The sequence below is a fragment of the Coenobita brevimanus genome, chromosome 102 (genome assembly GCF_032717465.1).
Source record: "Coenobita brevimanus isolate Jiangsu-jjx chromosome 102, ASM3271746v2, whole genome shotgun sequence".
Lineage (NCBI taxonomy): Eukaryota > Metazoa > Arthropoda > Malacostraca > Decapoda > Coenobitidae > Coenobita > Coenobita brevimanus.
Genome location: NC_137055.1, coordinates 36,617,771 through 36,633,922, shown reverse-complemented (window position 1 = coordinate 36,633,922; position 16,152 = coordinate 36,617,771). Strand labels below are relative to the sequence as shown.

Here is a 16,152-nt window from a genome sequence, read left to right as displayed (position 1 = left end):
TGTAACCCCCTCCCACCCTATCCAACCCTTCCCTGCCCCTCACCTCCCACCCTCCTAGGGGCGTTGCCTTGGGTGTTTTAGGTCAGTAACCCTCACACTACCTAGAAACCCAGGAATCTTGAGAGGCTGTACAAAGTCTACCATTTTCCAAGACTTACGAAGAGCATATGAACTCATGAACTAAATGCTTAAGCATATCTTACTCACCCTTTTCTAGCATTGCAGCCATATTGTAGTATGTTTATTCTAACCTGGCAATTATCCCTAATGCCTTCCAGCTGAATGGCCAAGTGTAGTCATATTGGAGGGTTGATTAGTAACCAAAGAGACTTATTCCTACCTTATAGCAGATGTGAACTGAATTTCATTCAACCAAACTTAGTATTAAAGTTGTGGGAGTGGCCCAGTTCTCTCCAATGGAAGCAAACCTGCCATAGCATTCAGATTAGCCATATAAGTTTTGGCAAGTTGGGTTTATATAGAGCCAAAATGGTGCTTTGTCCAGCCTCCTTTATAATGTCCACTGGGGTTCTTAGTTATGGACCCCCACTCATTTGCAGCCTCAGCCATATCATTTCACTTCAGTTCAGTAATAAGGTATATGAAGGACAGTTTTTCAAGTAGTGCAGCTTGAAACTTCAATGGGCAGTTCCATTTTTCTTCACTCATCTTAGAAATTTGATTTAATTTTGTAATTAATATTGAATACCGGGATCTCTGTTATTGCTCCTGAGTAATCATATATATGCTGTCATTAGTGTATATGATGAACAGTATAAGGGATCTCTGTACCTTGCTGGTCAACAGAACTATATAAAAAAAGAACAAAATTAATAGCACCAGTTATAAAATTTCTAATATATATAAAGTGTCTGTCCTGCTGGAGTGTTACTGAACCTGACGGCTGACCCTAGTGTTGACTGGCCCTCCCACCACATCTGTATTGTATCCTTGTTAACCATAGGTACTCCTACAAACTGAAGTGCAGAGATGAAGAACGGCAGGTCATGTTCGTGTGCATTTGGAAGGCTCACTAAACTCTTTTCTCTTTAACTTGGCCTAAAATTGCCCTCTGGCCGTCTTCAGTGCTGAGCTGTTACAATAGATTAACATTAGAATATGGTGCTATTCTTGAAGAAGTGCTGTTGAAAGGATGTATAGATGTAACATTGACTTTTTCTGCAACGGAGCTATGTGAATAAGCTACAAAAGGATGAAAATCTGAACCATGTTAAGGGGAACAAACCATAGCACCATTTCCTTACCAATCTGTTCCTGGGTTACCTTCTTTACATTGTCATTTTTAGGATTTATACGGACTCTTGATGCTAAAATTCCATAGGTAATATAGAAGAGAATGTTAATGTGTAAATATGCAAAATATGGAAGAAAATATGAATGTCTAGATATGCAGAATACAGAAGAGAACACAATTATGTAAAATGCAAAATAAATTCTTAAGGAAAAGGTACAACAGAGTCTTCTAAGCTGACAAGAATACAGGCTGACATCTCAGTCACAATTGTAACCCTTATCAGAAGCAGGGCAGCAACTGATGCTGGAGATACAGTTGTTGCTTCGAATACTGTTCTTCATTTCTGCTTCTCCAGAGTAAGAGATTTATCTCAATTCAGTACTGTATATTGTGCCATGATGTGGTAATACGTCCCCCTCCCCCCATTAGCTACTGCCAGTGTGACCTGCCATGGATTGCTGATGTAACCAGACTTGCTTTTGATGCACAAATAATCTCAATAATCCTGTCTTACCTGTATTTTTTTTTTTTTTTTTTTTTTTTTTTTTTTTAGCTGGAAGAGAAACCAAGAGGACATTATACATTACCTTTGGTTTCTGTACTTCCTGTAAAAAAAAAAAAAAAAAAGTTGGGATTGGTGGATAAGTTTATTTGTGCCTCGTTGGCATGGCCCCTCCCGATTGCTTTATATATACAGTACATAATTCAAGTCACAGCTCAGTGCTTGTGAGTGATAAAAGGATGGCACATGTGGGTGGCATATATATATAGCAGCCTGGTTATGACACATTTCTCTATATTTCCTCTCTCTTTATTTTGCCTTAGATTTTTAGTGTGTATTGGATGGCTTTTTTGCATCTCAACACAGACTGTTGTTTAGAATTAGCAGTACAATGTTTGGAGTATTGTATTGGGGGTTTGACTTGGCTGTTTTGCACTGGGATTTACACACAACAGTTTCACTTTTTTTTTTTTCTGATATAGTGTTGGTTCTTTGAATGATAGTTTATTTTTAATCTGCATAATTACTTTGTAAGTGCTTGTTTTAGTGGTTACATACCCATTTGAAAAGTTGGAGAAACATTTGGGAATTAAGTGAGATTTGGTGCTTTTCCTTTTGTATATACTGTAGTTTCATCTCATCTAGTACTTAGAGTTCTTCCCCCCAAAATATACTTCAGTTAAGTGAGTGGAATGAAGGTTTTTAAAACTAGATATCATTATCATCAAAGGTGTTAGTGGTGAGGGCAAGAGGGTCATAGAAAGGCTGAGGCTGGAATGAATGAATGGTGTAAGCATCATCAGCAGATATATCTCACCATCATTGTCATTGTCGTCATCATCATCATTATCATCATCATCAGTCTATCTCACCATCATCATCAACATCATTTATCATCATCATCATCATCATCATCATCATCATTGTATCCCACTTTCCCACATTGTCCAGTGAGATGGGCAGTACGTTCATTCATTGAAAAATACCAGCTTTACTTCCATGTGTTGACAGAAACTTAAATCTAGGAAAGAATGGAGTTTGCTTTTACCATCATTTAACAGGTTGCAGACCCAAAATGCAGTAGTGTAAACAGCATGCAAGGAAAATTATTAAAACACCTGATCTTGGTTTGAATGTGAAAAGACAGGATTGAAGGGTATATGTGTGTGAAAGCTCCCCTGCTCCTCTTTTTTTTTTTTTTTTTTTTTTTTTTTTTTTTTTTTTTTTTGAGAGAGAGAGAGAGAGAGAGAGAGAGAGAGAGAGAGAGAGATTCAGCATACAGGGTAGGAGACTTTTTTTTTTCTTTTTTCTTTTTTATAGAAGAAACTATTGTAGGTATTATGTTCACCAGGTAAAGATTGCCCTGAAGATATGAGGACTGATTAATTGTGGTTGTTAGCATTGCAGTCTGAGGAAGACATTTGGACTGTGTGGTTTGAGTGGTACATTATTATTCCTACATACTCAGCTGTAATGTACTATAAATGTACTGTAATGTAGTTATGTCATATATGTTTGGAGTATCACTATGGTCAAACTCACATGAATTTTGTTTCGTTTTGCCATGTGTGTTCGTTTGATATTTTTTCAATCAGTTTTCGCTGTACTAAGAACCAGATATGTGAGCAACAGGTAGAAGAATAAGTTACAAATTCGGGGGGACGAGAAAGTAATATTGCTGTGCTCTGAGGTGTGACTGATGACTTCCCTCCCTCCCTCCCATCATAAGTAGCAGCTGTAGTTTGTGTCCAGTCTATAGGCAGGTATGTCTTAGTGCCAGAATAGTAAAGATCTGAGGGAGGAGAGGGATGTCTCTATCACACTGGCTGTGTTACAGCTCTGCCTGCATCTTCGTAACTCGGCTTCATACATTGATGTTGGTGTGTGCGTGTGTGTGTTATTTTTTTTGAGTGAACAACTTCATGCATTGTTACAGTGCATGCAGTCTCAGTACAGGTATGTGTTTTATATATTAATGGATTTGCATATTGCTCATATGGTCACAGAATATGCAGATCACCTTAAAAATATGCAATTCACACACCTACAACAAATGCCTGCATTCTCTCTTTTCTGAAAAACACATATTATTTGTACAGTACCTATGCAGGGTTACATCCGCATGGGAAGGATGAAGGAAAGCTTCCCCAAAACACTGGGTACCTCCTGTCAAAAAGTTAAGTTATATGCTTCAGGATCTTCCCATGTTTCAGATCCCCTGTTAAGTGTTTTTTTTTATAATCTGATCCTCAATCGGAAATAATGTTTGCATCTAATATGGATAAATGGTATGATGAAAAGAAAATTCCTCTAAAAGGTAACTTAGGATTTTTTAAATTGCATTCCCTTAATTTGCTTCCTTCTCAAACCTGACCATGCTGGATGAAACCCTGATAAAATTTATGCATATATAAATGAATGTGTTTTGAATATTTTGATGATGAACATTTTCACAGTTGTACCATTTACTTAATTCTTGTTGTGAGGGATTTTTTTTTTTTTTTTTTTTTTTTTTTCCATCCTCTTTCCATTCTTGTTGTGAGGGATTTTTTTTTTTTTTTTCCCTACTTCATCCTCTTTCCATTGTTTGCTGTGCTTATAGTCTCTGGGTATAAAATTATGAAAAAAAGGGCAATTTTCAGATTTTGATGTGGTGTGTGTGTTATATTATGCATGCCTCTTGAGTTGCCCTAACCTCTTAAATCCGATGATATAAAGTATTCTGTTATTCCTACCACGTGGCATTTTTATTCAGCTTTAGAGAGACTTGTAGATGGAGAAATTAGATATATCTTTCACTAACTCCTTTATTACTCTATCCTTTTTACTCTAACTTGGCCTAAATTCTCTCTACCCTGAATGCCGAGTTGTGTATAAATAGATTAACACTAAAATATGATGCTGGTCACGGAGAAGAATTATGGAAAGGATATAAAGCTGTAGCTTTGTCTGTTTCCTCCACTGACCTATGTGAAATAAGCTACAAGAAGATGAAAATCTGGGCCAAGTTAAGATAAAGAGATCATAGAGGTCTGTCCTGGGTTGAGTAAAATTGCTGGGGTGTAGCAGGAAAAAAATTTGAAAATACTTAATCAGGTATAAGGAGTTGGCCACCTTATTTTCTAGCCAACTTGCTGCTCATAATACACTTAACTCTTTATTTTATTTTATTATTATTTTTTTTTTCATAAAGTACTTAGTAACATGTACAGTGCCCTTCTTTAGAAATACATACTTTATCTCAAGGATTCACATTATATCATTTTAATAATTAGATTAGTACAGAGTGGAGCAAAAGATTCATTAACCACATCAGTCAGAGGATATCTTTGTACAGGGTGGTCCTACAATGCTCTTCTTCAACTGTGCCAGGCTGTTTCTTGTGTGTTGTGGGGATGACTGTCAGCTTTGCCTGTGTGTCCTGCATCATTTATTCATTTCCTTCTCCCATTACCACACCCACACCAGCAGACTGAGCCATCTCTGCAACACATATGATGCCACTGTGTGAGTTTCTAGAGGATCATTGTTTATGGATCACCTTGTATTTTATTCGTATTATTTCCAAGTGCTGTTACTCAGTTTATGGGAGGCTGTCTAAACTGGAGGAGTTAGGTGTATACTGTACTTTATCAGCTCCTTCATTACTTAAGTCCCTCCTTTGACCAAAATTAGTTGGTGGTAATCAGATTAAGATGACATGTCATTGGAGTTAAAGATTTATTGATTCCTCTTCACTGTAGTGGGTGTTCAGTGATTGGAGTGATTAACTTTACCTAACAACATAATTCATTGACATTATTAGACCTTGAAAGCCTATTGGTACACATTTCACAGGACAAGCATTGGGGAGCTCCATGGATTAACTCCTATTGCACGAAAATAAAAATCAAGGATACTACAGGATATACAGAATTTTGGACACACGGTACCTTCAGAATACCTCTACAGAGTGTCGCATATTATCTTGATGCTGCTGGTCCATTGAGGAGCTTTGGAGACAACATGGGTAGAAAAATTCATTTTCCACCCTCCATTTTCTTGGTTTATTGAATCTGACATGTTCAAAATTCCTTCATGGAGCTCCTCAGTAAGAAATATATTACCTCACAAGTAGAGAGTTAGTGTTACCACAAAAAAAAAAAAAAAAAAAAAAAAAAAAAAACATAATAGTCATATAATGGTAGGGTATGTATGTTTCAGAACCTTTAGTGAATGAATATTGTGTAATTCATGATGACAGAGGTGGTTTATAGTGTACTTTGGTGCAGGAGAGAAATGCTTTCATGTGGTGACACTGATATAGCTATTGCTTGGTTATACAAACATCCTTCAACTCCATCCCTGTCTCCCCGAAAAAGGATGATTGGCTTAAGATCAACTGCAGCCTACTGTCAACTGTATTGGCGTAACAGTTCAGAGATGTCTGAGGCCACAGCAACAACAGCATAGTGTAGTTCATTTGTATTCGTAGCCAACTATCTCTTAGTAGTAAATGTGGGTACAGGATGCATATAAATTCTGAACTGGTGAATATTGTGGAAGTCTTTGGATGTTCATTGAGCTGTGATTGACTTTAGTCCCCAGGTTATGCTGCGTAGCTGAAATTTGTCCTGTACTGACTGTTGTGTTACAGGCTTACAAGTTGTTTGTGATTTGGGGGGGCCACATTTTCATTGGTTACATGGGCTCTTTAGTGCCTCTTTATCGCCAGTTTATTTCACCATATGCCATGTTAATGTACCCATGTATGTTGTTTCTGCAATCTCTGTCAATGTTATCATGAAATATACTGTATTAGTGGTAGTTGCAGCCCCAGGCTCATTTGCCTGTGAGCTCAGTGGACTGCATGCTGAAGTTGTCCCCCTCCTGCAGCAAATCATCCTCCTTTTGAGGGGATAGGGAGGATGCTGAGGGACATTTGTGTAACTGAACAGCTCCACTGTCCACATATATTGGTGTCGCCACATGCAGGTGTCCATCTAAAGTACTGTAGCATACTGTGTAAGTGAATTGCAAAATTTAATGATAAGCCCTTCACTATAATGATGCATTAATTTATTCTTGCCATCTCTAGGCATTTTATTTACTTTTGAAATTATGTACAGCAGTATATAACAGAGAAGAGGTTCATGAGAGCTATATCTACCCTTCCAGCTCAAAAAAATATCAGATAAGCTGAAAACTTTCTGAATGTAACAAGAATAAATTATATATGTAAATATATTGGATTGAAATGGTTAAAAAAATACAGTATATCACCCTTTACCAGAGAAAATGTGGCTGTCACTATGATGGTACTTGTTTAGGAATGGTGATGATGTGCGTAACATAGTGAGTGATTCACCACTGCCATCACTGCAGCGTTGTACAGTCTGCGTTTTGGCTGGCAGCAGATACCAATGGTGTACCCCATTTACTTTAACTTGGCTTAAAATTGTTTCCTTGCCATCTGCCTTGCTGAGTTGTAGCAATAGAATAACACCACAAAATTAAGTGCTATGGAAGAGATGAAGATGTTTAGTATTGCCTTATTCTGCCATGGAGCTACACATAAAATTATAAGAGGATAATCTGTTTTCAGTTAAGGTGAAAAGAGCATAGACTTAATTAACCCTTTCAGTCTCAAGACACATTTTAAATTTTCTTCTCACCAGCTAATTGGATTCAGTTTAGGAATGACCTCTCATCGAATGTGTTTGTGAAGGCTGTATCTAAGCCCTCCAGTAGCTAAAAATAAATATATAAATATAATTGCCAGAGGGTAAGAAGAATCAAATGAAAAATATTGGTCTGTAGGGGTTAAATTGGTGTGATATGATGGGATGCTGATGTTGGGCTGTAAGTGTATCAGGCTGAATAGTATGGTGATGCAGTGTGAAATATTGGATGTGTTATAGTTATGTGGGTCATCAGCATACTAGTAGCTGTGATGAATGAATATGTTGTGTGAATATATGAGTATTTGTATGATATTTTTTAAAAATGGATGCTATACACATGCTGTATGGTTAATTGTATATAAGGTATATTTAGTATATACTCTACTGTAGATTCAGTTATGTACAGTTGTATTTCATTGCAGTTAATTGTGCAGTTTGCTGTAAAAATACAGTAGTACAGCACATCATCATATGAAGCTTATTTGATATGTCAGTTACAGTAGATAATGCTTCTTTGCTTACATATACAGTGTGCTGTGAGTGTAACTAATGAACACAAAACATTTAAATTTCCTCACCATTGTTATGAGCATCATTTTGTTTAGTAGAACTTCCATATGTGTGTGCAGTTATAAACTGCTAACTTACCAATTACATTTAACTCATGAAAAAAAAGTTTTTAGAAGCAGTTTATTTTTTGTGTTGATGTTATATATGACCATTCAAGTAGAAGAGAATTTTTCTGTAGTTGGAAATTGGTTTTGATCACTTACCATTCACCTGAAAACAAATTATCAAGTTTTGGGATAAAAGCTTTCCGTATGGCCATATACATGCCTTATTGAGAGTTTTGCTTTGTTTCAGCCAAGCCTCCTGTCCGACAAGTTCAAGCGTCCTTTCAAGAAGCGCCACCCGTCCTTACCTCATGCCCCCTCCAACCGTGTCAATAAATACCTCGCCCAGGCCATCGAGGCGCGCTCCGTCGACAGGGAGAAATCCACGCATGTCTCCCTGATAACGCTTTGCTTCAGGGACAGGGAAAAGGAGAGAGATGTAGGTTCTGTCTTTGGTGGTTACATTATCTAAACTCAGGGCATTATAGGAACAAGGACAGGGAAAAGGAAAGTGATTTAGGTTTCATTATTGATGCTTACTGTACCTGTATTTTCACTCAAGGCTTTATAGTAACAGGAAGGTGATTATGAACTGTCAGCATCAGGGACAAAGGAAAGAATAGAGATGCAGAGTCTGCCAATGGTGGTTATTGTATTCTAATTTAGGGCTTTATGGTGAGAACATGAGAGATGCAGGTTCTGTCACTCATGGTTACTATATCTTAACTTGGGCTTTATAGTGAGAAAAGGAGAGAGAGATGTAGAGTCTTTTTTTTGATGGTTACTGTATCTTAACTTTGGCTTTATAATGAGAAAAGGAGAGAGATTTAGGTTCTGTCTTTGGTGTTTATTGTATTCCAGTCCTTTCAGTTCAGATGATATTTTTTATTATTCTTGCCATTACTAAACAACTTTACTTAGTGCAGGAGAGGCTTTTTGAACTGGGAGAGTTAGTTGTAGCCTATACCAGCCCCTTCCATTTGTGGGATTTCTCCTAAGTTAATAAAATAATCAGATAGTAGCAGGGATAACTTAAAAAAAAAAAGAAAAAAAAGACCACCAGGTTCAGGGGTTAAGTGATATCTTTGTAGTACTGTAACAAGAAAATTATTATAAGCTGAAGTAATGAAATAAGTTGCAGTGTATTTTAAAGTTCATAATACTGAGTGTCTTTCTTTTTATATATACTGTACATTGTATCTTTGTAAATGGTCAAAAGTAGTAATTATGATCCTAGTCAGTGCTCTTGGATATTTGCTGTGTGTGTGTGTGTGTGTGTGTGTGTGTGTGTGTGTGTGTGTGTGCTTACTGAATGACAGTAGTGCAACCTACATCACATTTCTTTACACAGTACCACGAGGAACTTGATGTTGGGTTTGGGAGCTCTCTGCTGTGTTGTCTCTTCCTGCTCCTGTTCATCGCAGCAGTACAGGCACTGGTCCTGCCACGCACACTACTTTTCCTCTTCCTCTTCTTAGCAGCCTTCGTCACTATCTCAGTCATACTCATCGTCCTCCTTGCATCAAGGTTTGTTCTGTAACACGAGTAGATAATTTTGTAAGGTTGTGGTCTGTTTGCTCTAGCCTAAGATCAATAGCCTCATTCAGTTCAGTTGATGACCAGGTGTAATCATATTTGACAGTGGATTCGAGTAGTAACCAAGGAGACTCAGTCCTACCTCATAACAAGGGCTCATAGAATATTATGCAGCCACAATTTACTACAGTTGTTTTCAAAGTGTGAGAGAGGCCCAGTTGTATGAAATGAAAATAATTAGACTATAATACTTTACCCTTAGTACTAGCATTCTTTTTATAAATCAAGGATTGTTCCAAATTATCACAGCTTTCTCCATGTAACTACACTGTTCTTTATAACTAGGTGTAAAAATTGCCATTGTTCCATCTTGAATGTTCAGAAATTAATACTAAACAATGGTGCTAATTAAGAATTACCATGGAAAGGATGTGGAGCCGTGGTATTTACTCATTCTGCCATTGAGCTATGGGAAATAAGCTGCATCATTCATCATTCATTGATCATCCAATCCTGTGCTGCCCCACGAGGAGCATAGGAGCCTGGGGCAAGGCAAGTTGGTCCTAACATCTAAAATGAGACTGACCAGCCTCACAGATCCTTGAGTGGCAATACATGAGCAGTAAACCCTAACCACCCCTTGGATGTAAACCTGCCCAGGCTCAATAAAAGGATGAAAATCTCCACCTTGAGACTGAACTACAATATAATACTGTAAATTTAGGGGAAACTGGCAAATCAGCATTATAAGTAGAAGTGGAAATTTATAAGTATTTTTTTATATTTTATTGTACTGTGAACTTAATAGCAAAAACTAATTTATTTAAGAAAAAAGATGACATGTAATGAAGACCTTCTGCTAGTGCCAACTTTAACATATGGATGTGAGACTATGGTGTGGCATTAAGGTGAAAACTCAAGAGTAAGAGCTGGGTGGTAACCATATAACCAAATTTTGGCGCCTGGTGGTTTAGTGGGTAATTATTGTGCTCCAATCGGATTAAGCTGGTGAAGGTTTATATCCAAGGGGTGGTTGGGGTTTATTGCTCACGTAATACCACTCAGGGATGAGTGAGGCTGGTCACTCTCATCTTAAATGTCAGGACCAGCTGCCTAGCCCCGGGCTCCTACACTCCTCATGGGGCAACATAGGACTGGATGATGGATGGATGGAATGGCCTCTGAATACACATCTAGGCCTACATATCACATTCTTAAACTGGATGTCATGTAATGCTATTTACTTTGCCTTTTTTCTGTGGGTTTTCACCGAAAAATTTATCTTCCCTCTGATTTGTCCATTTACATATTTTCTTCACCACATCAGCATCAGAAGTAGTTCAAAATCGAAAGAGTCCAAAGGGGACATAGTTTCAGATTCACTAATTGCTGGCTTCAGCCTGAAAAAAATCATTTTTGAATTCAGGCACTTGATTGGGATGTGAGTCATCAAGTACGTCACTTATTTTTTCTCTTCAGTATCATCAAATTCATCACTCTCTAGTCCTTCACTGGACGAGACATCGATATCTGAGTCTTGCACCAATGGCTGATACTCCTCATCCCTCGAGGAATTGCGAATTCCTCAAGAATAGTCTGTGATTCTGCCATAATTCACTGTGGAGGGAGCAATAAAACACATTCCTATGATTCACCGCCAAGACTGATCGTGGCAGCATACAGTTTTACTTTCCAGCATGCCAGCGATCACATGATCTCCCATGTACCCTATATTGGGATTGGCTATTAAAAAAAAAAAAAAATGGTGGACTTTGTTTTTTCCTCAGTAATATTTACTAGCCAGTGTGAATGGCCCTAGCACAATAAATGAAACCTGCTGCTGTCTTCAGTGGGTGCATTGATATATGACGACATAGGGGCATCAGAGTATGTGCGCTCAGGATGGTTATGACAATGTATAAGTGTCTTCCTGGTGAAGGGGCTAAGTCTATCTATCTATCTATAGCCCGATGCCCTAATCCCGCAAAGGGTGGCTGCAGACAAAATGCCTCCAAGTTGCTCTGTCACCCACCATTTGACTACCCTCCCCCCTCCCTCATATACCTCTCAATTCCATCCCTCCACCTCATCCTCAGTCTTCCCCTCCCTCTCCCTCCCTCCACCTCACCTGCATACACCCTCTTAATCAGTCTTTCATTCTCCATTCTCTCCACATGTCCAAACCACCTCAGTTTATTTCTCCTAATCTTCTCAACCACATCCACATCCACATCCACCCCACAACATTCCTTCACTTCTTCATTCGTCAACCTGTCCCTCCATGTCACTCCACATGCTCCTCTCAAGTAACTCTTTTCCACCGCTCACACTCTTGACTTGTTCCCCTCTTGCAAGGGCCATGCCTCGCTTCCATACGTCAGGGTAGGGATCACAATACTATCATTCAGTGACTTCTTAACTTCCATACTCACCTCCCTATTTCTCATCACTGCTTTCAGTGAACCAACAACCTTCCTTCCCTGCTGTACCCTTTCACGCACTTCATCCCCCAAAGTTCCATCCTTACTCATCACACTACTCAAGTACTTGAATGCACTCACATTCTCCATATCCTCACCATCCAACCTCACTGTACACTCTGTGACTTTATTCCTCTCAAACACCATACCTTTACTCTAATTTACATTAACTTTCAGATTCCTCTTCCTACACACTGTCCCAAATTCATTCACCAAACCTTGCAACTCCCATTCATCTTCACTCAACAATACTGTTTCATCAGCAAACAGCAACACCGGAATCTCCCAAATCACACCCTCGTTCATTAGAGCCACCCCCACATCCACTGCCCTACCTTGCACCTCCTTTACAACCCCATCCATGTATATATTAAACAGCCATGGAGATATCACACAACCCTGTTTCAGTCCCACATTGAGATCAAAGAACTCACTCAGCTCACCATCCACTCGCACCGTAGCCCTAGCTCCTTCGTCCATACTCTTCACAGCACTCAGCAATTTCCCCTCCACTCCATATATTCTTAATATCTTCCACATACCTCCCCTATCTATTCTCTCATAAGCTTTCTCCAAGTCCATGAAGGCAGCATACACTTTCTTTCCCTTCTCTAGATACTTCTCCACTAAACATCTTAGAACAAATATTTGATCTACACACCCTTTTCCCTTCCTAAATCCTCCTTGTTCTTCTCCAACTAGCTCCTCTGTCATATGCCTAACCCTATCAATGAGTATTCTACCATATATTTTTCCAGTCACACTAAGAAGGCAAATACCCCTGTGGTTACCACATACTTCTCTCTCCCCATTTCCTTTGTATTAAAGAACAATTATATCTGATTTCCAGTCCTCTGGAACCCTTCTCTCTTCCCAAGCCAATCTACACAACTTCCATATCCACTCCACAACAATCTCACCCCCCATACCTCAGCATTTCACCACACACTCCATCAATTCCTGGGTCCTTTCCCATCTTTATCTTCTTCATTGCTTCCACTACTTCCACCCTACTGATCTCTTCCTCCCTCCTCTCATCTCTTCTTCTCCCAGCCATTCCGCAACCACTTATACTCGCACTGCTCTCACTTTCTACATTCGACAAATCCTCAAAGTGCTCCTTCCATCTCCTCAACTTCTCTCTCTTCCTCACCAACAGTCTATTATTCCTATCTTTCACTCCCCTACTGTTTCCCCTTTCACACTGCCTTACTTTCTTTACCTCCTTCCAAAACAATTTCTTACTCTCCCTCCATTTCACACTTAGATTCCTCCCAAATTCTTCATCCACTTTCTTCTTACTCTCCCTCACCAGTCTCTTCACCTTCCTTCTCCTGCTCACATATACCTCTCTCTTCTCTCTCTCATCTTCTCCCCTACCTCTACTCGCTAGCCATTCACTATATGCCGTCTTCTTTTGTTCCACAGCTCATTTCACCTCATCATTCCACCATGCTGTCCCTTGCACACTCCTGCATCTCCTCCTCACTCCATAAACCACCTCACACGCTGTGCCTGTCTCTTCCGTGAATATCTTACATATGTCTTCCACCTCTTCTGTCTGCTGTAACTCATACTACCTTCCCAATCTTTCTTCCACTATGCTCTTATACTCTGCCATTTTCTCACTATCTTGCAACTTCACTCTTCTCACTGGAGCTGTTTCCTTTTGTCTTCTCCTTCGTCTCTTCAACCATTTTCTTTGCAGCTTTACCTTGGCCATCACTAAGTGATGGCCCGAGACTCCATTCCTCCACCCTCTCCACACCCTTGCATCCAACACTTGTCTTCTCATTCGCTCATCCACACACACGTAGTCTGTCATTGCCTTTCGTTCAACAAGTTCACCATCCATCCTCGTCATTACTCTCCATGTATACCTGTGGATTATCTTATGTCGAAAGTAGGTGTTAGCTATTGCCAACCCTTTACCAGTGCAGATGTCCACCAAAGCACTACTTTTCCCATCTTCTTCAGCTGACACACCCCACTGACCAACCACTCCATCCACTCGTACATTCCCAACTTTGCCAATCATGTCTCCAGTCAAAAGCACTCTCTCTCTCCTCTCAAATTTGTCCATACATGCTTCTACACTCGCCCAAAACTCATCTTTCACTCTTTCTACTCGGTCCTCTGTCGGCGCATACGCACATACAATCGCCCACGCATGCATACCTACTTTCATCCTCACCCATAAAATCCTTGGACCCACTGTTCCATACTCTCTTATATTTCCCTTCCACTTCTTGCATATCATCAGACATACTCCCTCTCTTCCCCTCTCATTCTCATTAACTCCCGCACATATACCTAAACCATATTCCCACTCTCTCACCCTTTCACCTTTCTATATAGTTTCAGTCAATCCACATATATCCACTCTTGCATCCTCAAGCAGCTGAACAATCTCTCTCTCTTTCACTTCATCATTCACTCTTCTCACATTTCATGTCCCCACCCTCAGAATGTCCTTTGTCCGTTCCTTAGTTGTCAACATATGGTCCGTCCTGGTCCGAGGCGCTTTATTTGCTTGTTTAGTTAGTTCTTTTTACGGGGTGGGGCACTAACCCACCACCAACCCTTTTAGTCGCCTTGTACGACAAGCAGGGATACTGGGGGAGTATTCTTGAAACTCCCCTAGCCCCAGGGGGGCTAAATACAAGAGAGATATCATACGATGAATGAAGTTGCCTGGGAGCAGCAAAAATAAAACCTGTAAAGAAAAGACCAGCTAAAGGAAAGAGTTCATATTGGTAATTTCTGACCTGTTGTAGAATTCCCTCATAAGTATACCAGAAATTATTTTTAACAGTATATGCTTTATATATGATAGGTTTGTCTTTTTACTCTCATACACCCAGTAAAATAAAGAGTGCTAAATAACTTCTGTTTTGTAGTACTGTATAGATTTTGGAGAGAGTGCTGGGACTGAACAGGTAAAAAATTGGTGTGTAACATAACTACATTCCATTGTGCAGGTTGAAGGTGACATCATGGGACCCCGGGCGAAAGTTTGTGCTGCGTCTGGTGCTGACCATTGTGGCTGTTACCGTCACGTACATCATGGCACAAGTCAACTCTGTACGTCACCCTGCCAAGTTCATGTGTCTCTTGTCTTATACGGTGTCCTGGGAAATGTGTGAGAAATGTATGGAGGTAATTTTTTGCCTAATTTTGAGTAATTAATTCAGTATCAGCCTGGGTTCACTTCTCAGCTGTTATGGAGCTACAGTTACTGGTGACATTGTGGACAAATTACAGTATCAGGGAGTCAATATTCACCCATAAGAAGCATCAATATTTGTAGCTCCATAATAGCTGAGAATTAAACCCATGCTGATATAGCACTGGTCAAAATTAGGTCAAAATTAGCCTCCTAAATTTTCTTACATGTTTCTTGGAAATTTGTGTGTGTCAAGGATGTGTTCCAAAGTATCATTACTTTTTCCACTTATTTGATGCTGTTTGTTGGGGAAGCTAGTATACTGTATCAGTTTTCTAGGTATCAGTGAAACTAAGTGGCATTTTTTTTTTATACATTGTATTTTGTATTATTTTTGCATTTTTCATGTTATTGATACCACCAAACAATTTTATTCATCTTGGACAAGATTGTAATGATCCCTCGTAAGCTGATAAAAGTAATCAGTTGGTGGCAAGATTGAAACTTAAACTACATCAATGGTTTGAAGGTGTTAGTATGTTGATATTCTTGTGACTTCAGTTCACATGTGAGCTGCCCCACTTGCCATGCAAGAGCAACTACAGCGAATTGACACCCAGCCTGCCCAGTGGTCGGCAGGGTCTGGTGCGCAACATGTGGTGTCCCCTCCCAGAGTACATCCCTATATCCTGCGTTCTCGGCTTTTTGGCGGTGGCTGTGTTCCTCAGGCTACCCGTGCTGGTCAAGACACTCCTTTTAGTCTCCATGGGCACTGTGTACTCCCTTCTTATCTTCATCACCCACCACTCACTGTTCACTTGCTATGACATCAGAGTTGGGTATGTAGTCTTAAAACACATTCATAGCTGAATAATTTTAAAAAATGGCTAATAGTTGCCCTGTCATTCTGATCATGGAGAGTACAGATGCAGTGCA

General features: G+C 39.5%; 1 protein-coding gene across 1 annotated transcript in view; it reads left to right on the top strand.

Annotated features, from left to right (window-relative positions):
* Nucleotides 1-16,152, top strand: part of LOC145415325 (uncharacterized) — a 92,191-nt gene that overhangs the window by 31,474 nt on the left and 44,565 nt on the right. The window contains exons 10-13 of the mRNA XM_080284603.1: nucleotides 8,285-8,473; nucleotides 9,386-9,561; nucleotides 15,032-15,134; nucleotides 15,778-16,055. Coding sequence (XP_080140729.1) covers nucleotides 8,285-8,473; nucleotides 9,386-9,561; nucleotides 15,032-15,134; nucleotides 15,778-16,055 — 746 coding nt within the window. The remainder of the gene's footprint in view (nucleotides 1-8,284; nucleotides 8,474-9,385; nucleotides 9,562-15,031; nucleotides 15,135-15,777; nucleotides 16,056-16,152) is intronic.